Genomic DNA, 21,149 nt, shown 5'->3' on the forward strand with positions numbered 1-21,149 from the left:
CACCATAACCCTCCCCCCTCACCTGTCGACGTATCTGCGAGCCTCTACATTGTCCAGCGCCGTGACAACCAGGTGTAGGCGGGAGTAGAACAGGTCGTTGTAGATCCCCTCGGTGGCAGGACACACCTTGTTGAGGTGAGCGTCTACCTGCATCTCTGGGTTGATCTCCAAGGTCGCTACTGCTGCTGTGGTGCTCTTAGGTTTCTGAGGGAGCGAGGGAGGGAGAGGGAGGGATGGGCAGAGGGAGAGAGGGAGGGAGAGAGAGGGAGGTGGAGGGAGGGAGGAAGGGAGGTGGAGGGAGGGAGGCAAGGAGAGAGGGAGGGAGGGAGGTGGAGGGAGGGAGAGAGAGCGAGGCAGAGGGAGGGAGAGAGGGACGGCAGAGGGAGGGAGGAAGGGAGAGAGGCAGAGGGAGGGAGAGAGTGTCAGGGAGAGGCAGAGGGAGGGAGAGAGGCAGAGGGAGGGAGAGAGAGGGGCAGAGGGAGGGAGAGAGAGGGGCAGAGGGAGGGAGAGAGAGGGGCAGAGGGAGGGAGAGAGGCAGAGGGAGGGAGAGAGTGTCAGGGAGAGGCAGAGGGAGGGAGAGAGGCAGAGGGAGGGAGAGAGGCAGAGGGAGGGAGAGAGAGGCAGAGGGGGAGAGAGAGGGGCAGAGGGAGAAGTCAGACAAGTTATTATGATGTGGACAAAACATATAAGGGATGATGATGATTAATAAATGTATCAATAATGATGGTATGTGTGTGTGTGTGTGTGTGTGTGTGTGTGTGTGTGTGTGTGTGTGTGTGTGTGTGTGTGTGTGTGTGTGTGTGTGTGTGTGTGTGTGTCTGACCTGTATGTGCTGAGATCTGAAGAGGAACTGTCTGTTGAGGTTGGACTTCTCTATCAGGTCTGGGTCCGTCACACACACCTGGGGACAAGGTCATCAATCAATACCGCTAATCAATCACACACCTGGGGACAAGGTCATCAATCAATACACTAATCAATCAATCAATACCGCTAATCAATCACACACCTGGGGACAAGGTCATCAATCAATACACTAATCAATCAATACCGCTAATCAATCAATACCGCTAATCAATACCACTAATCAAACACACACCTGGGGACAAGGTCATCAATCAATACCACTAATCAATCACACACCTGGGGACAAGGTCATCAATCAATACCGCGAATCAATCGATCAATACCGCTAATCAATCAATCAATACCGCTAATCAATCAATCAATACCACTAATCAATCAATTAATACCGCTAATCAATCAATCAATATCGCTATTCAAACACACACCTGGGGACAAGGTCATCAATCAATACCGCTAATCAATCAATCAATACCGCTAATCAAACAATCAATACCGCTAATCAAACACACACCTGGGGACAAGGTCATCAATCAATCGACTAATCAAACACACACATTAACTAATGATTTTACTAATGAATTAACCAATCAATGAACTGATCAGTCTGTCAAGGCACACGTGGCGACCACAGAAGAGAACAGGTAATACACACACATTAACTAATGATTTTACTAATGAATTAACCAATCAATGAACTGATCAGTCTGTCAAGGTACACGTGGCGACCACAGAAGAGAACAGGTAATACGCAAAATCAACCAACCAATCCCTACCTCTCCTGAGCTCTTGGCCAATCCCACTCCCAGCAGGGCAAAGTTCTTGAGCATCTCACAGCCAATGGCTCCACAGCCCACCTGGAGGAGACACACTGTCATCAACTACAGGTACAATGGGGTCAAAGGCCAAAAAGGTTTGGGGACCCCTGTATTAGTGTGTGTACTGATACGTGTGGGTTGAGACAGCAGTGGGTTGTCACAGTGTGGGTATTGACAGTGTGGGTTGTAACAGTGTGGGTTGTAACAGTGTGGGTCGTAACAGTGTGGGTTGTAACAGCGTGGGTCGTAACAGTGTGGGTCGTAACAGTGTGGGTTGTAACAGTGTGGGTCGTAACAGTGTGGACTTTAACAGCGTGGGTCGTAACAGTGTGGACTTTAACAGCGTGGGTCGTAACAGTGTGGACTTTAACACTGTGGGTTGTAACAGTGTGGGTCGTAACAGTGTGGGCTGTAACAGTGTGGGTTGCAACAGCGCGGGTCGTAACAGCGTGGGCTGTGACAGCGTGGGTTTTGATACAGTGGGCTGTAACAGTGTGGGTTGTAACAGTGTGGGTCGTAACAGTGTGGGCTGTAACAGTGTGGGTCGTAACAGTGTGGGTCGTAACAGTGTGGGTTGTAACAGCGCGGGTCGTAACAGCGCGGGCTGTGACAGCGTGGGTTTTGATACCGTGGGCTGTAACAGTGTGGGTTGTAACAGCGTGGGTTGTAACAGTGTGGGTTGTAACAGTGTGGGTTGTAACAGCGGGGGTGGTAACATCGTGGGTTTGACAGCGTGGGTTGTAACAGTGTGGGTTGCAACAGCGTGGGTCATAACAGCGTGGGTCATAACAGCGTGGGTCATAACAGCAGGTTGTAACAGTGTGGGTGGTACCATTGTGGGTCGTAACAATGTGGGTCGTAACACTGTGGGTGGTAACAGTGTGGGTGGTAACAACGTGGGTGGTAACATTGTGGGTGGTACCATTGTGGGTCGTAACACTGTGGGTGGTAACAGTGTGGGTGGTAACAACGTGGGTGGTAACATTGTGGGTGGTAACAGCGTGGGTGGTAACATTGTGGGTTGTAATAGCGTGGGTCGTCACCATAAAGACTCTCAGCTTGTGGAGTTCCCGACACATGGTCTCCCCGATGCAGACCCTCAGCCCGTCGTACCGATCACCCCTACACACACACACACACACACACACACACACACACACACACACACACACACACACACACACACAGACACACACTTTGTGAGAATGTGTTTCACATTCTTTGTAGTGTTCGTTGTGTGTGTGTGTGTGTGTGTGTGTGTGTGTGTGTGTGTGTGTGTGTGTGTGTGTGTGTGTGTGTGTGTGTGTGTGTGTGTGTGTGTGTGTGTGTGTGTGTGTGTGTGTGTGTGTGTGTGGGTTGTGTGTTTTACCTGGGGCTAAACTCCTCTGCAGATAGAGACTGTAGTGGTTTCACTACCTCTATGGCATCGAGATAGAACTAGAAAGAGGAGAGAGAGAGGGAGAGGAGTGAGAGGAGAGAGGCGAGAGAGAGAGGGGAGAGAGAAGAGAGAGCGAGAGGAGAGGACGAGAGGAGAGAGAGCGAGAGCAGAGAGGGGAGAGAGAAGAGAGCAGAGAGGGAAGAGAGGAGAGAGAGGGGGGAGAGAGGAGAAAGAGGGGGGCGAGAGGAGAGAGAGGCGAGAGAGAGAGGGGAGGGGAGAGAGAGAGAGGAGAGAGTACAGTATTACAATTCTAACACCAGAAAAATGTATTATCTACCCAACCAACCAATCAGATGTATTGATCAGTCTGTGAGGTGGATAGCAGTAGGTTGACCTACCCAACCAACCAATCAGATGTATTGATCAGTCTGTGAGGTAGATAGCAGTAGGTTGACCTACCCAACCAACCAATCAGATGTATTGATCAGTCTGTGAGGTAGATAGCAGTAGGTTGACCTACCCAACCAACCAATCAGATGTATTGATCAGTCTGTGAGGTGGATAGCAGTAGGTTGACCTACCCATTGCTGTAGCGGGGCAAACTTCCCCGTGAGGGCCTTGAGGACCTCCTGACTGGCAATGCCCCCCACCGCCGCGGACAACGGAGGGAGAGAACCCTGAGCCGTTCTGGACAGACAACGCACCAACTCACTATTCACTGGAGCCTGGAGAGGAGAGAGGGGGGGACGGGAGGAGAGGGGAGAGGAGGGAGGGGGGGACGGGAGGAGAGGGGAGAGGAGGGAGGGAGGGGATGAGAGAGAGGGAGAGGAGAGGAGAGAGGGGAGGAAGGGAGAGGAGAGAGGGGAGGAGGGGACGGGAGGGAGGGAGAGAGGGAGGGGAGAGGGGAGAGGGGAGGAGGGGGGAGGGGAGCGAGAGAGGGGAGGGGGGAGAGGGGAGGAGGACGGGAGAGTGGAGGACGGGAGAGGAGAGAGGAGAGAGGAGAGGAGAGAGGGGAGGGGAGAGGAGAAAGAGAGGGAGAGGGGAGGGAGAGAGGAGAGGAGAGAGGACGGGAGGGAGAGAGGGAGGGGAGGGGAGAGGAGAGAGGAGAGGAGAAAGGGAGGGAGAGAGTGGAGAGGAGAAAGGGAGGGAGAGAGTGGAGAGGAGAAAGGGAGGGAGAGAGTGGAGAGGAGAGAGGGGACAGGAGAGAGGGGAGGGAGAGAGGAGAGAATGGGAGAGGGGAGAGGAGAAAGGGAGGGAGAGGGGAGAGGAGAAGATGAGAGAGGGAGGGAGGGAGAGTGGAGAGGAGAGAGTGGAGAGGGGAGGACGGGAGTGTCACGAGTGTGAGTGTGTGTGTGCGCACATTCGTACAACAGTGTGTGTAGATGAAACACTCACTCTGGTTGTCAAGGTGTGGTTGACTTCCTCTGTTAGTTTGACCAGAACCTCCGCATCCTGACAGCACCTGGAAAAACAACAAATCACAAGCAGCTATACAGGAAGTAGGGGCTAGGGACCAACCAGCTAGAGGAAGTAGGGGCTAGGGACCAACCAGCTATACAGGAAGTAGGGGCTAGGGACCAATCAGCTATACAGGAAGTAGGGGCTAGGGACCAACCAGCTAGAGGAAGTAGGGGCTAGGGACCAATCAGCTATACAGGAAGTAGAGACTAGGGACCAACCAGCTATACAGGAAGTAGGGGCTAGGGACCAACCAGCTATAGAGGAACTAAAAGGCTAGGGACCAACCAGCTATACAGGAAGTAGGGGCTAGGGACCAACCAGCTATAGAGGAAGTAGGGGCTAGGGAACAACCAGCTATACAGGAAGTAGGGGCTAGGGACCAACCAGCTATACAGGAAGTAGGGGCTAGGGACCAACCAGCTATACAGGAAGTAGAGGCTAGGGACCAACCAGCTATACAGGAAGTAGGGGCTAGGGACCAACCAGCTATAGAGGAAGTAGAGGCTAGGGACCAACCAGCTATACAGGAAGTAGAGGCTAGGGACCAACCAGCTATACAGGAAGTAGGGGCTAGGGACCAACCAGCTATAGAGGAAGTAGGGGCTAGGAACCAACCAGCTATACAGGAAGTAGGGGCTAGGGACCAACCAGCTATACAGGAAGTAGGGGCTAGGGACCAACCAGCTATACAGGAAGTAGAGGCTAGGGACCAACCAGCTATACAGGAAGTAGGGGCTAGGGACCAACCAGCTATACAGGAAGTAGGGGCTAGGGACCAACCAGCTATACAGGAAGTAGGGGCTAGGGACCAACCAGCTATACAGGAAGTAGGGGGTAGGGACTAGGGGGTAGAGACTAGGGGGTAGAGGGCAGGGACTAGGGGGTAGGGAGTAGAGGGTAGGTACCAGGGGGTAGAGGGTAGGGACTAGGGGGTAGAGGGTAGGGACTAGGGGGTAGAGGGTAGGGGGTAGGGACGAGGGGGTAGAGGGTAGGGACTAGGGGGTAGAGGGTAGGGGGTAGAGGGTGGGGACTAGGGGCCGGGGGGAGGGGCTAGGTGGAGGGACTAGGGGGTAGAGGGTAGGGACTAGGGGCCGGGGGGAGGGGCTAGGTGGAGGGACTAGGGGGTAGAGGGTAGGTACTAGGGGGTAGAGGGTAGGTACTAGGGGGTAGAGGGTAGGTACTAGGGGGTAGAGGGTAGGTACTAGGGGGTAGAGGGTATGGACTAGGGGTTGTGTTACCCAATATTGGGCAGTCTGTTGTGTTGCCCCTGGAAGGCATCGAGAGCCAGCATGGCGGCGTGGATCTGCAGCGGGGCCTGAGGGACACATTCACAATGGACAAAACAGGAAACTGCTCAGAGACGGCTCCAACACACAGCAGATCAAACACACAGCACACTGGAGCTGACCTATGACCTCTCACCTCTGGTTTGCTGAAGTCGGGAGTCAGGACCTGAGGCTCAGACAGTTGTTGCTCCATCGTCTCCTGAAGAACACACGGACAGAGACACACGGACAGAGACACACGGACAGAGACACACGGACAGAGAAGTTTAAGGAAAAGACCACTGCAAACTGTCTTTGGTGTGTGTTTCATTAGTCCACTGTTGATATCAGCCCCATAACAATCAGCAAGCAACTTTTCAACATATAGAACTTTAAAAATACAGAAAGTACCACAGTACGACGCAGTATGACACCGCATGATGCAGAGCAAGGCAGTACGATGCAGTACGACACAGTATGGCGCAGTACGACACAGCACGAGGCAGTATGAGGCAGTATGACACAGTATGACACAGTATGACGCAGTATGACACAGTATGATGCAGTATGACCCAGTATGATGCAGTATGACGCAGTATGATGCAGTATGACGCAGTATGACGCAGTATGATGCAGTACGATGCAGTATGACGCAGTACGACACAGTACGATGCAGTACGATGCAGTATGACGCAGTATGATGCAGTATGACGCAGTATGACGCAGTATGATGCAGTATGACCCAGTATGATGCAGTATGATGCAGTATGATGCAGTATGACACAGTATGATGCAGTATGACACAGTATGATGCAGTATGACGCAGTATGACGCAGTATGACACAGTATGATGCAGTATGACGCAGTATGACACAGTATGATGCAGTATGATGCAGTACGATGCAGTACGATGCAGTATGACGCAGTATGATGCAGTATGACGCAGTACGATGCAGTATGATGCTTTCTGGAAACTAGATCTGTAAAACTTGATTACTGACAAGCAAAACATTTTGGGACTGTATCAACAGCGGACTAATAATTAAAAAAATTACCAAAAGATGGAATTTTCCTTTAAGTGTAAACCATTAAAAGTGTTATGTGGTTTATGAACGTGGTATTGCGTTTGTGTTGTGGTTGTGTTCTTACGAAGCTGTATGTTCTGGGGGTTTTGACCAGCAGGAAGAAGCCCCCGTGTGCATAGGGCTGCAGACACGACGTGTCCCCTACGGTGAAACTGTAGGGAGAGAGGACTGACAGACACACATTATTATCAACGTTAATACCCCTCTCCTACCTGTGACCTGTCATAAGCCTGTCGTATCAGTACCTGTGACCTGTCATAGGCTTGTCCTATCAGTACCTGGGACCTGTCATATGACTGTCGTATCAGTACCTGTGACCTGTCATAGGCCTGTTGTATCAGTACCTGTGACCTGTCATAAGCCTGTCATATCAGTAGCTGTGACATGTCATAGGCCTATGGTATCAGTACCTGTGGCCTGTCATAAGCCTGTCCTATCAATACCTGTGACCTGTCATAAGCCTGTGGTATCAGTACCTGTGACCTGTCATAAGCCTGTGGTATCAGTACCTGTGACCTGTCATAAGCCTGTCGTATAAGTACCTGTGACCTGTCATAAGCCTGTGGTATCAGTACCTGTGACCTGTCATAAGCCTGTCGTATAAGTACCTGTGACCTGTCATAAGACTGTCGTATCAGTACCTGTGACCTGTCATAGGCCTGTCATATCAGTACCTGTGATCTGTCATAAGCCTGTCTAATAAGCCTGTCGTATCAGTACCTGTGACCTGTCATAAGCCTATCGTATCAGTACCTGTGACCTGTCATAAGCCTGTCTTATCAGTACCTGTGACCTGTCATAAGCCTGTCGTATCAGTAGCTGTGACCTGTCATAAGCCTGTCGTATCAGTACCTGTGACCTGTCATAAGACTTTTCTATCAGTACCTGTGACCTGTCATAAGATTGTCCTATCAGTACCTGTGACCTGTCATAAGCCTGTCGTATAAGTACCTGTGACCTGTCATAAGCTTGTCGCATCAGTACCTGTGACCTGTCATAGGCCTGTCTTATCAGTACCTGTGACCTGTCATAAGCCTGTCCTATCAGTACCTGTGACCTGTCATAAGCCTGTCGTATCAGTACCTGTGACCTGTTATAGGCGTGTCATATCAGTACCTGTGACCTGTCATAGGCGTGTCGTATCAGTACCTGTGACCTGTCATAGGCGTATCGTATCAGTACCTGTGACCTGTCATAGGCGTATCGTATCAGTACCTGTGACCTGTCATAAGCCTGTCGTATCAGTACCTGTGACCTGTCATAAGCCTATCGTATCAGTACCTGTGACCTGTCATAAGCCTGTGGTATCAGTACCTGTGACCTGTCATAAGCCTGTGGTATCAGTAGCTGTGACCTGTCATAAGCCTGTGGTATCAGTACCTGTGACCTGTCATAAGCCTGTGGTATCAGTACCTGTGACCTGTCATAAGCCTGTGGTATCAGTACCTGTGACCTGTCATAAGCCTGTGGTATCAGTACCTGTGACCTGTCATAAGCCTGTGGTATCAGTACCTGTGACCTGTCATAAGCCTGTGGTATCAGTACCTGTGACCTGTCATAAGACTTTTCTATCAGTACCTGTGACCTGTCATAAGACTGTCCTATCAGTACCTGTGACCTGTCATAAGCCTGTGGTATCAGTACCTGTGACCTGTCATAAGCCTGTGGTATCAGTACCTGTGACCTGTCATAAGCCTGTGGTATCTGTACCTGTGACCTGTCATAAGCCTGTGGTATCAGTACCTGTGACCTGTCATAAGCCTGTGGTATCAGTACCTGTGACCTGTCATAAGCCTATCGTATCAGTACCTGTGACCTGTCATAAGCCTGTGGTATCAGTACCTGTGACCTGTCATAAGCCTGTGGTATCAGTACCTGTGACCTGTCATAAGCCTGTGGTATCAGTACCTGTGACCTGTCATAAGCCTGTGGTATCAGTACCTGTGACCTGTCATAAGACTTTTCTATCAGTACCTGTGACCTGTCATAAGACTGTCCTATCAGTACCTGTGACCTGTCATAAGCCTGTGGTATCAGTACCTGTGACCTGTCATAAGCCTGTGGTATCAGTACCTGTGACCTGTCATAAGCCTGTGGTATCTGTACCTGTGACCTGTCATAAGCCTGTGGTATCAGTACCTGTGACCTGTCATAAGCCTGTGGTATCAGTACCTGTGACCTGTCATAAGCCTATCGTATCAGTACCTGTGACCTGTCATAAGCCTGTGGTATCAGTACCTGTGACCTGTCATAAGCCTGTGGTATCAGTACCTGTGACCTGTCATAAGCCTGTGGTATCAGTACCTGTGACCTGTCATAAGCCTGTGGTATCAGTACCTGTGACCTGTCATAAGCCTGTCGTATAAGTACCTGTGACCTGTCATAAGCCTGTCGTATCAGTACCTGTGACCTGTCATAAGCCTATCGTATCAGTACCTGTGACCTGTCATAAGCCTGTGGTATCAGTACCTGTGACCTGTCATAAGCCTGTGGTATCAGTACCTGTGACCTGTCATAAGCCTATCGTATCAGTACCTGTGACCTGTCATAAGCCTGTGGTATCAGTACCTGTGACCTGTCATAAGCCTGTGGTATCAGTACCTGTGACCTGTCATAAGCCTATCGTATCAGTACCTGTGACCTGTCATAAGCCTGTCGTATCAGTACCTGTGACCTGTCATAAGCCTATCGTATCAGTACCTGTGACCTGTCATAAGCCTGTGGTATCAGTAGCTGTGACCTGTCATAAGCCTGTGGTATCAGTAGCTGTGACCTGTCATAAGCCTGTGGTATCAGTACCTGTGACCTGTCATAAGCCTGTGGTATCAGTACCTGTGACCTGTCATAAGCCTGTCGTATCAGTACCTGTGACCTGTCATAAGCCTATCGTATCAGTACCTGTGACCTGTCATAAGCCTGTGGTATCAGTACCTGTGACCTGTCGTGAGGTGCCGTTGAGTGTGTCCATGCCGTTGACCTCTCTGAAGAGAACACTCTGTCCAGTCTGGAGGCCGTGGGTCCTGCTGTCCATACAGGTTACCACCCCTGGGTTACCCTACAGATCAGAGGTCAGAGGTCAGAGAGGAGGGTGTGTGTGTGTGGTGTGTGTGTGTGTGTGTACCTGTGTGATGTTCTGGATAAACATCTCCTTGGCTTCTTCTCCCGTGGGGTCCGACACCTCAAACTGGTCCCCGAAGTCACAGAACACTCTCACACAGATCCCATACGCGTCACATCCAATGAACTGCAAGGAAACACGTCATGCTTTTAGTTCCCGGGGGGGGACGAGGCCGCAGACCCAATCATCTCTCCTGTCTCCTGACCTGGTGGCACTTGTTAACTTCCCTTCCATGGATTTGAACCGGATACGACTGGTATATGGAAACTCCCTCTAGTCCATCCCTAAACCAATCCAATGGTGTTTTTACATTTCTGACGAGTAGTGAACGAGTGCACACTTCAGATGATGATGCGTCCCATTATTGGGACGCATCATCTTAGGGCACGGCCAGAATTGCACCCTATTCCCTATATAGGAGGGTCTCTATATGTAGAGGTCTCACCCTGATAGGAGGGTCTCTATATGTAGAGGTCTCACCCTGATAGGAGGGTCTCTATATGTAGAGGTCTCACCCTGATAGGAGGGTCTCTATATGTAGAGGTCTCACCCTGATAGGAGGGTCTCTATATGTAGAGGTCTTACCCTGATAGGAGGGTCTCTCGAGGTCTGACCCTGATAGGAGGGTCTCTATATGTAGAGGTCTCACCCTGATAGGAGGGTCTCTAGAGGTCACACCCTGATAGGAGTGTCTCTATATGTAGAGGTCTCACCCTGATAGGAGGGTCTCTATATGTAGAGGTCACACCCTGATAGGAGGGTCTCTATATGTAGAGGTCTTACCCTGATAGGAGGGTCTCTATATGTAGAGGTCTTACCCTGATAGGAGGGTCTCTAGAGGTCTGACCCTGATAGGAGGGTCTCTATATGTAGAGGTCTCACTCTGACAGGAGGGTCTCTAGAGGTCTCACCCTGATAGGAGGGTCTCTATATGTAGAGGTCTCACCCTGATAGGAGGGTCTCTAGAGGTCACACCCTGATAGGAGGGTCTCTATATGTAGAGGTCTCACCCTGATAGGAGGGTCTCTATATGTAGAGGTCTCACCCTGATAGGAGGGTCTCTATATGTAGAGGTCTTACCCTTATAGGAGGGTCTGGCACGGCCAGAATTGCACCCTATTCCCTATATAGGAGGGTCTCTATATGTAGAGGTCTCACCCTGATAGGAGGGTCTCTATATGTAGAGGTCTCACCCTGATAGGAGGGTCTCTATATGTAGAGGTCTCACCCTGATAGGAGGGTCTCTATATGTAGAGGTCTCACCCTGATAGGAGGGTCTCTATATGTAGAGGTCTTACCCTGATAGGAGGGTCTCTCGAGGTCTGACCCTGATAGGAGGGTCTCTATATGTAGAGGTCTCACCCTGATAGGAGGGTCTCTAGAGGTCACACCCTGATAGGAGTGTCTCTATATGTAGAGGTCTCACCCTGATAGGAGGGTCTCTATATGTAGAGGTCACACCCTGATAGGAGGGTCTCTATATGTAGAGGTCTTACCCTGATAGGAGGGTCTCTATATGTAGAGGTCTTACCCTGATAGGAGGGTCTCTAGAGGTCTGACCCTGATAGGAGGGTCTCTATATGTAGAGGTCTCACTCTGACAGGAGGGTCTCTAGAGGTCTCACCCTGATAGGAGGGTCTCTATATGTAGAGGTCTCACCCTGATAGGAGGGTCTCTAGAGGTCACACCCTGATAGGAGGGTCTCTATATGTAGAGGTCTCACCCTGATAGGAGGGTCTCTATATGTAGAGGTCTCACCCTGATAGGAGGGTCTCTATATGTAGAGGTCTTACCCTCATAGGAGGGTCTCTCGAGGTCTCACCCTGATAGGAGGGTCTCTAGAGGTCTCACCCTGATAGGAGGGTCTCTAGAGGTCTCACCCTGATAGGAGGGTCTCTAGAGGTCTCACCCTGATAGGAGGGTCTCTAGAGGTCTGACCCTGATAGGAGGGTCTCTAGAGGTCTCACCCTGATAGGAGGGTCTCTCGAGGTCTCACCCTGATAGGAGGGTCTCTAGAGGTCTCACCCTGATAGGAGGGTCTCTAGAGGTCTCACCCTGATAGGAGGGTCTCTAGAGGTCTCACCCTGATAGGAGGGTCTCTAGAGGTCTCACCCTGATAGGAGGGTCTCTAGAGGTCTCACCCTGATAGGAGGGTCTCTAGAGGTCTCACCCTGATAGGAGGGTCTCTAGAGGTCTCACCCTGATAGGAGGGTCTCTAGAGGTCTCACCCTGATAGGAGGGTCTCTAGAGGTCTTACCCTGATAGGAGGGTCTCTCGAAGTCTGACCCTGATAGGAGGGTCTCTATATGTAGAGGTCTCAACCTGATAGGAGGGTCTCTATATGTAGAGGTCTCACCCTGATAGGAGGGTCTCTATATGTAGAGGTCTCACCCTGATAGGAGGGTCTCTATATGTAGAGGTCTCACCCTGATAGGAGGGTCTCTAGAGGTCTCACCCTGATAGGAGGGTCTCTATATGTAGAGGTCTTACCCTGATAGGAGGGTCTCTCGAGGTCTGACCCTGATAGGAGGGTCTCTATATGTAGAGGTCTCACCCTGATAGGAGGGTCTCTAGAGGTCACACCCTGATAGGAGTGTCTCTATATGTAGAGGTCTCACCCTGATAGGAGGGTCTCTATATGTAGAGGTCACACCCTGATAGGAGGGTCTCTATATGTAGAGGTCTTACCTTGAAAGGAGGGTCTCTATATGTAGAGGTCTTACCCTGATAGGAGGGTCTCTAGAGGTCTGACCCTGAAAGGAGGGTCTCTATATGTAGAGGTCTCACCCTGATAGGAGGGTCTCTAGAGGTCACACCCTGATAGGAGGGTCTCTATATGTAGAGGTATCACCCTCATAGGAGGGTCTCTATATGTAGAGGTCTCACCCTGATAGGAGGGTCTCTAGAGGTCTCACCCTGATAGGAGGGTCTCTAGAGGTCTCACCCTGATAGCAGGGTCTCTAGAGGTCTCACCCTGATAGGAGGGTCTCTATATGTAGAGGTCTCATCCTGATAGGAGGGTCTCTCGAGGTCTCACCCTGATAGGAGGGTCTCTAGAGGTCTCACCCTGATAGGAGGGTCTCTAGAGGTCTCACCCTGATAGGAGGGTCTCTAGAGGTCTCACCCTGATAGGAGGGTCTCTCGAGGTCTGACCCTGATAGGAGGGTCTCTAGAGGTCTGACCCTGATAGGAGGGTCTCTAGAGGTCTCACCCTGATAGGAGGGTCTCTAGAGGTCTCACCCTGATAGGAGGGTCTCTAGAGGTCTGACCCTGATAGGAGGGTCTCTAGAGGTCTGACCCTGATAGGAGGGTCTCTAGAGGTCTGACCCTGATAGGAGGGTCTCTAGAGGTCTGACCCTGATAGGAGGGTCTCTAGAGGTCTGACCCTGATAGGAGGGTCTCTAGAGGTCTGACCCTGATAGGAGGGTCTCTAGAGGTCTGACCCTGATAGGAGGGTCTCTAGAGGTCTGACCCTGATAGGAGGGTCTCTAGAGGTCTGACCCTGATAGGAGGGTCTCTAGAGGTCTGACCCTGATAGGAGGGTCTCTAAAGGTCTCACCCTGATAGGAGGGTCTCTAGAGGTCTCACCCTGATAGGAGTGTCTCTAGAGGTCTCACCCTGATAGGAGGGTCTCTAGAGGTCTCACCCTGATAGGAGGGTCTCTAGAGGTCTCACCCTGATAGGAGGGTCTCTAGAGGTCTGACCCTGATAGGGGGGTCTCTAGAGGTCTCACCCTGATAGGAGGGTCTCTAGAGGTCTGACCCTGATAGGACGGTCTCTAGAGGTCTTACCCTGATAGGAGGGTCTCTATATGTAGAGGTCTCACCCTGATAGGAGGGTCTCTAGAGGTCTGACCCTGATTGGACGGTCTCTAGAGGTCTTACCCTGATAGGAGGGTCTCTATATGTAGAGGTCTCACCCTGATAGGAGGGTCTCTATATGTAGAGGTCTCACCCTGATAGGAGGGGTTCTATATGTAGAGGTCTCACCCTGATAGGATGGTCTCTAGAGGTCTCCCCCTGATAGGAGGGTCTCTAGAGGTCTTACCCTGATAGGACGGTCTCTAGAGGTCTTACCCTGATTGGACGGTCTCTAGAGGTCTTACCCTGATTGGACGGTCTCTAGAGGTCTTACCCTGATTGGACGGTCTCTAGAGGTCTTACCCTGATTGGACGGTCTCTAGAGGTCTTACCCTGATTGGACGGTCTCTAGAGGTCTTACCCTGATTGGACGGTCTCTAGAGGTCTTACCCTGATTGGACGGTCTCTAGAGGTCTTACCCTGATTGGACGGTCTCTAGAGGTCTTACCCTGATAGGACGGTCTCTAGAGGTCTTACCCTGATAGGACGGTCTCTAGAGGTCTCACCCTGATTGGAGGGTATCTAGAGGTCTTACCCTGATTGGAGGGTCTCTAGAGGTCTTACCCTGATAGGACGGTCTCTAGAGGTCTTACCCTGATAGGAGGCTGATGGAAGTGGCAGAAGTCATTGATTTTCTTCTGGAGACTCAGCCTGGCCTCAGTCAGGATCACACACTGGACAACACAACAAGGACAGTCAACGGTGTTTCAGATCCACAAAGTTACAGTCCGACTGTGCAGAATCACTCATCAACAAGACGTGGGTGTGGGTGTGTGTGTGTGTGTGTGTGTGTGTGTGTGTGTGTGTGTGTGTGTGTGTGTGTGTGTGTGTGTGTGTGTGTGTGTGTGTGTGTGTGTGTGTGTGTGTGTGTGTGTGTGTGTGTGTGTGTGTGTGTGTGTGTGCGTGCGTGCGTGTGTGCGTGCGTGTGTGTGTGAGTGTCTCTCTCTCACCTGGTATCTCTTGAGGAAGCTGAGGTCAGTGGACAGGTCGAGAGAGGAGGAGGACGTGTCCACATGGACGTAAGGGTTCAACTCTGCTACCCTGGGATGGACCGCCAAAGCCCTGGGGGACAAAGGAGACACAGAGACAGAGAGACAAATACCGATTCAAACCATGAAAACCTGGGTATTGAATGGAAAGTTAGGGGATTGTTTCCCGACCCCTAGTTTCCTGTTTCCTGTGTTACCGAGAAGCCACAAAATGTTGACGACGCAACAGGCAGCCTGGCCTCAGAGCAAATACGCTACAGCTGACGAAGACAGTGGGCGTGTCGCGTAGTGACGTCAACGCTGATGGGCGTTCCTTGACGTGACTGCAGATAGACGGGACTGGTCTCACCTGTTCCTGTGAGTCAGCACATCGTCCTGTCTGAGGAAGAAGTTGGAGCCCAGGTCCCAGGTCTCACACTGCTTAGTGTCATGCAGCGTCAACACCTATACACACACACACACGCACACGCACACACAGACACAGACACACACACACACACACACACACACACACACAGACACACACACACACACACACGTCAATACAGCCAGGTCCCCCTGATTAAATGGTGACAATGACATGTAGCTGAACGAAGTCATCATGAAGAATAACACAGTCCCAAATGGCACCATCTTCCCTACATAGTGAACTACTAGTGACCAGAGCCCTATTCCCTATATAGTGAACTACTAGTGACCAGAGCCCTATTCCCTATGTAGTGAACTACTAGTGACCAGAGCCCTATTCCCTATATAGTGAACTATTAGTGACCAGAGCCCTATTCCCTATATAGTGAACTACTAGTGACCAGAGCCCTATTCCCTATATAATGAACTACTAGAGACCAGAGCCCTATTCCCTATGTAGTGAACTACTAGTGACCAGAGCCCTATTCCCTATGTAGTGAACTACTAGTGACCAGAGCCCTATTCCCTATATAATGAACTACTAGAGACCAGAGCCCTATTCCCTATATAGTGAACTACTAGTGACTAGAGCCCTATTCCCTATATAGTGAACTACTAGTGACCAGAGCCCTATTCCCTATATAGTGAACTACTAGTGACTAGAGCCCTATTCCCTATATAATGAACTACTAGAGACCAGAGCCCTATTCCCTATATAGTGAACTACTAGTGACTAGAGCCCTATTCCCTATATAGTGAACTACTAGTGACCAGAGCCCTATTCCCTATATAATGAACTACTAGTGACCAGAGCCCTATTCCCTATGTAGTGAACTACTAGTGACCAGAGCCCTATTCCCTATGTAGTGAACTACTAGTGACCAGAGTCCTATTCCCTATATAGTGAACTACTAGTGACCAGAGCCCTATTCCCTATATAGTGAACTACTAGTGACCAGGGCCCTCTTCCCTATATAGTGAACTACTAGTGACCAGAGCCCTATTCCCTATGTAGTGAACTACTAGTGACCAGAGCCCTATTCCCTATTTAGTGAACTACTAGTGACTAGAGCCCTATTCCCTATATAGTGAACTACTAGTGACCAGAGCCCTATTCCCTATATAATGAACTACTAGAGACCAGAGCCCTATTCCCTATGTAGTGAACTACTAGTGACCAGAGCCCTATTCCCTATATAGTGAACTACTAGTGACCAGAGCCCTATTCCCTATATAATGAACTACTAGAGACCAGAGCCCTATTCCCTATGTAGTGAACTACTAGTGACCAGAGCCCTATTCCCTATATAGTGAACTACTAGTGACCAGGGCCCTATTCCCTATGTAGTGAACTACTAGTGACCAGAGCCCTATTCCCTATATAGTGCACTACTAGTGACCAGAGCCCTATTCCCTATATATAGTGAACTACTAGTGACCAGAGCCCTATTCCCTATATAGTGAACTACTAGTGACCAGGGCCCTATTCCCTATATAGTGAACTACTAGAGACCAGAGCCCTATTCCCTATGTAGTGAACTACTAGTGACCAGAGCCCTATTCCCTATGTAGCGAACTACTAGTGACGCAGACTACAATCTCACTCACCTTCACACCTGCTAACACGATGTTCTTTGCTGTGAAAACAGGGCAGAGACGTCTAACGTCGGTCACATGACAGGAAATACATGGATACAATACATACTGTAAACACTCACTAAACGCTATGTCATGTGACTTAATGTCATGTTCTGGCATGTATCGTCATGCTATGTCATGTCACTTAATGTCATGTTCTGGCATGTATCGTCATGCTATGTCATGTGACTTAATGGCATGTTCTGGCATGTACCGTCATGCTATGTCATGTCACTTAATGTCATGTTCTGGCATGTATCGTCATGCTATGTCATGTGACTTAATGGCATGTTCTGGCATGTACCGTCATGCTATGTCATGTCACTTAATGTCATGTTCTGGCATGTATCGTCATGCTATGTCATGTCACTTAATGTCATGTTCTGGCATGTATCGTCATGCTATGTCATGTGACTTAATGGCATGTTCTGGCATGTACCGTCATGCTATGTCATGTCACTTAATGTCATGTTCTGGCATGTATCGTCATGCTATGTCATGTGACTTAATGGCATGTTCTGGCATGTACCGTCATGCTATGTCATGTCACTTAATGTCATGTTCTGGCATGTACCGTCATGCTATGTCATGTCACTTAATGTCATGTTCTGGCATGTACTGTCATGCTATGTCATGTCACTTAATGGCATGTTCTGGCATGTACCGTCATGCTATGTCATGTGACTTAATGGCATGTTCTGGCATGTACCGTCCCGCTATGCCATGTCACTTAATGGCATGTTCTGGCATGTACCGTCATGCTATGTCATGTGACTTAATGGCATGTTCTGGCATGCACCGTCCCGCTATGCCATGTCACTTAATGGCATGTTCTGGCATGTACCGTCATGCTATGTCATGTCACTTAATGGCATGTTCTGGCATGTACAGTCATGCTATGTCATGTCACTTAATGACATGTTCTGGCATGTACTGTCATGCTATGTCATGTAATGTCACATAATGTAATGCTATGTCACGTAATGTCACATAATGTAATGCTATGTCATGTAATGTCACATAATGTAATGCTATGTGTTATTTGATGCGTATGTCACCTACCGATCTCCACTCCCAGTCCTCCCATTCCACTGAGGAAGACAGAAGACTGAGCCATCTGCTGCATAGCACTGTCCCCCAGGACATACCTCTGACGACTGGAGGGAGAGGGGTTAGGGAGGGAGGGGGGGGGGGCGAGGGGAGTGAGGAAGGGCGGGAGAGGGGTTGGGGGGGTAGGGAGGGGGGGTGAGGGAGGAGGGAGGGAGGAGGGAGAGGGGAGAGAGAGGGAGGATGGGGGTGAGGGAGGGAGGAGGGAGAGAGAGGGAGGGAGGATGGGGGTTAGGGGGGGTGTTGGGGAGGGAGAGGGAGACAGGCAGAGGGAGGCAGGGAGGGGGATTAGGGAGAGAGGGAAGATCAAATGATGTTGTGAGACAGTGAGCACATAGAACATGTTTTATTGGAACTATTACTGGTATGTAACTGTACCCACTTAAAATAGGTAGTACGGGATTTACCTGTACAGGGAGTCATCAATCTCCATGGAGTCAGCTGACATCTTGGGATGGGGAAACTCACTGGTCCGAGACGCACTGGATCGTGAGAGAGAGAGATCATGGAGGAGAGAAGTCCTTCTGACGTCAGGGTTATATTATCTCTGTCCTTCTGACGTCAGGGTTATATTATGATCTCTGTCCTTCTGACATCAGGGTTATATTATGATCTCTGTCCTTCTGACATCAGGGTTATATTATGATCTCTGTCCTCCTGACATCAGGGTTATATTATGATCTCTGTCCTCCTGACGTCAGGGTTATATTATGATCTCTGTCTTTCTGACATCAGGGTTATATTATGATCTCTGTCCTCCTGACATCAGGGTTATATTATGATCTCTGTCCTCCTGACATCAGGGTTATATTATGATCTCTGTCCTCCTGACGTCAGGGTTATATTATGATCTCTGTCCTTCTGACGTCAGGCTTATATTATGATCTCTGTCCTTCTGACGTCAGGGTTATATTATGATCTCTGTCCTCCTGATGTCAGGGTTATATTATGATCTCTGTCCTCCTGACGTCAGGGTTATATTATGATCTCTGTCCTGGCTCCCCCCCGGGGCCCCCAGAACTACACAACTGATTCAAATAATCAAAGCTCGATGAGGAGTTGGTTATTTAAATCAGCTGTGTAGTGATAGGGCAAAAAACTTGCAACGATGCAACGGAGGGGCCCAGAGTGGGGCCCCAGGACCCAGAGTGGACCCCCAGGACCCAGAGTGGACCCCAGGACCCAGAGTGGACCCCCGGACCCAGAGTGGACCCCCAGGACCCAGAGTGGACCCCCAGGACCCAGAGTGGACCCCAGGACCCAGAGTGGACCCCAGGACCCAGAGTGGGGCCCAGGACCCAGAGTGGGGCCCAGGACCCAGAGTGGGACCCAGAGTGGGGCCCAGGACCCAGAGTGGACCCCAGGACCCAGTTTGGGAAACCTTGGTCTACGCCACTGTTCTACACCCTAGTCCTGAGGACACAGGTGGGGGGGGGGCTACGTCCCAATTATCTCTCCTACCTCCCAAAATGTGCACTTGTACAATTCCCTTCACTGCTTTGAATGTAAATGACAGGTATAAGAAACTCCCTCTAGCTCTCTCCTCCAGCAATCCACTCCTTTCAGAGGAGTTTGTGGAACGTAGTGCACACTTTACAAGAAAGGACATATAATTGGGACGCACACATAGACTGGGTTTGCAGGCTTTCATTCCAACCCAGTACTTAAGAGTCCTGATACAATGGACCAACTTTTTATCCAGCCATTGAGTTGGTTTATCAGGTGTGTTTAGTGCTGGGCTGTAACAGTCTAACTTTACGTCGTCCCCTCGCCCCGACACGGGCGCGAACCAGGGACCCTCTGCACACATCTAACTAGCTAGCCATTTCACATCCGTTACACTGGGCTGTAACAAAATATTAAAAGGAATCTGCTCTGTTCTTACAGGTGAGGTAAAAGAGGAATACCTGTGTTACGTTATTCTAGAATACATTATTTTAGCTAGCTATGTCTGTGTAATATCTGATAACACTATGTTATCATCCGGTATATCCTTATCGGCTGCAATAGCTACAGAACAATCCACTATGTTATGATACTAGCTGTCCTATGTCAAGGTACAATGGTTTTTCTGACTTTGCTAGCTCCATCAAGCTTTCTGTTTAGTGTATCTTAAAGTATCTATCTGATCGTTCTTACCGTTAGCGAGTTACATCACCACGCCAAATGAAGTTGATAGCTAAGTAAAGTTTGCTCGCTAAATAAACAGTATTGCTAGCTAGCTAATGGGCTTGCTAACTAGCTAGCTTCCTGGTCCCAATCTGCAGTTAGCTACTAGTAGCTAGCTACAATAACGTGAGGACGTTGTAAGAGTAGCAGTAACACTAGTAGTAGTACCATATTCAAATGTTTTGAGGTTGACAACTTCTCAAAGCCTCGTCAATAGCTATCTATGTGTTCATCTTGCTACGAACGATGGCTAACCTAACTTAGCATAGACTGCTTACTCAGAAGGGCGTTAGCTAGCACTAGCTAGATTTCTACATCTGCATTGCTTGCTGTTTGGGGTTTTAGGCTGGGTTTCTGTATAGCACTTTGTGACATCGGCTGATGTAAAAAGGGCTTTATAATTACATTTTATTGATTGATTGATACTGCCTGATGCCGGGTCAGTGCAAAAACACACCCTGCATAAAAGTGTATAGTCATGCCGTATCAAGCACAAGTCTTCCTATGGCTGCAGATACGGATGTTCATAATGGTATTTGTGAATGTTGCGAAAAATGCGCATTAAAAACGTCATTCAGAGACGAACTATCTTACCTGTCTGTGTACGATAGGTTCATTGAGTTGTTGTTACGAATGAAGGGTTGTGTGTAGATAAAAACATTAAAACTGTTCCGGGTTACCCAGATCACATGACACGGTTCACGTTTAAATTATATTTATTTGATAGATTTTTTTTTTTGTATTGTTTAAAAAAAAAATACAACAAACAACTGAAACAAAATTGTTCTGGGATATCCAGACTTTAGCTTATTTAAATCAGGGTTGCAAGTTCGATTCCCCCAGCTGACAAGGTACAAATCTGCCGTTCTGCCCCTGAACAAGGCAGTTAACCTACTGTTCCTAGGCCGTCATTGAAAATAAGAATTTGGTCTTAACTGACTTGCCTAGTTAAATAAAGGTAAAAAAATATATATATAAAAAAATATCGC

The 21,149-nt window shown here is 49.4% G+C and overlaps 1 protein-coding gene across 3 annotated transcripts in view; it reads right to left on the minus strand.

The window, feature by feature from the left end:
- uba6 (ubiquitin like modifier activating enzyme 6) overlaps positions 1-20,848 on the minus strand; it is a 66,197-nt gene extending 45,349 nt beyond the window's left edge. For all 3 annotated transcript variants that reach the window (XM_055924154.1, XM_055924155.1, XM_055924156.1), the window contains exons 1-19: positions 20,755-20,848; positions 18,399-18,473; positions 17,947-18,041; positions 16,855-16,883; positions 15,188-15,282; positions 14,800-14,911; positions 14,443-14,523; positions 9,993-10,115; positions 9,803-9,926; positions 6,936-7,039; positions 5,944-6,006; positions 5,760-5,836; positions 4,456-4,522; positions 3,642-3,785; positions 3,052-3,119; positions 2,726-2,804; positions 1,641-1,721; positions 824-901; positions 23-204 (exon numbers count right to left, since the gene is read on the minus strand). In XM_055924154.1, the coding sequence (XP_055780129.1) occupies positions 23-204; positions 824-901; positions 1,641-1,721; positions 2,726-2,804; positions 3,052-3,119; positions 3,642-3,785; positions 4,456-4,522; positions 5,760-5,836; positions 5,944-6,006; positions 6,936-7,039; positions 9,803-9,926; positions 9,993-10,115; positions 14,443-14,523; positions 14,800-14,911; positions 15,188-15,282; positions 16,855-16,883; positions 17,947-18,041; positions 18,399-18,473; positions 20,755-20,777 (1,700 nt within the window). In that variant the 5' untranslated portion in view covers positions 20,778-20,848. The remainder of the gene's footprint in view (positions 1-22; positions 205-823; positions 902-1,640; positions 1,722-2,725; positions 2,805-3,051; positions 3,120-3,641; positions 3,786-4,455; positions 4,523-5,759; positions 5,837-5,943; positions 6,007-6,935; positions 7,040-9,802; positions 9,927-9,992; positions 10,116-14,442; positions 14,524-14,799; positions 14,912-15,187; positions 15,283-16,854; positions 16,884-17,946; positions 18,042-18,398; positions 18,474-20,754) is intronic.
- Positions 20,849-21,149: the final 301 nt, after the last annotated feature.

Source organism: Salvelinus fontinalis, chromosome 5, assembly GCF_029448725.1.
Source record: "Salvelinus fontinalis isolate EN_2023a chromosome 5, ASM2944872v1, whole genome shotgun sequence".
NCBI lineage: Eukaryota > Metazoa > Chordata > Actinopteri > Salmoniformes > Salmonidae > Salvelinus > Salvelinus fontinalis.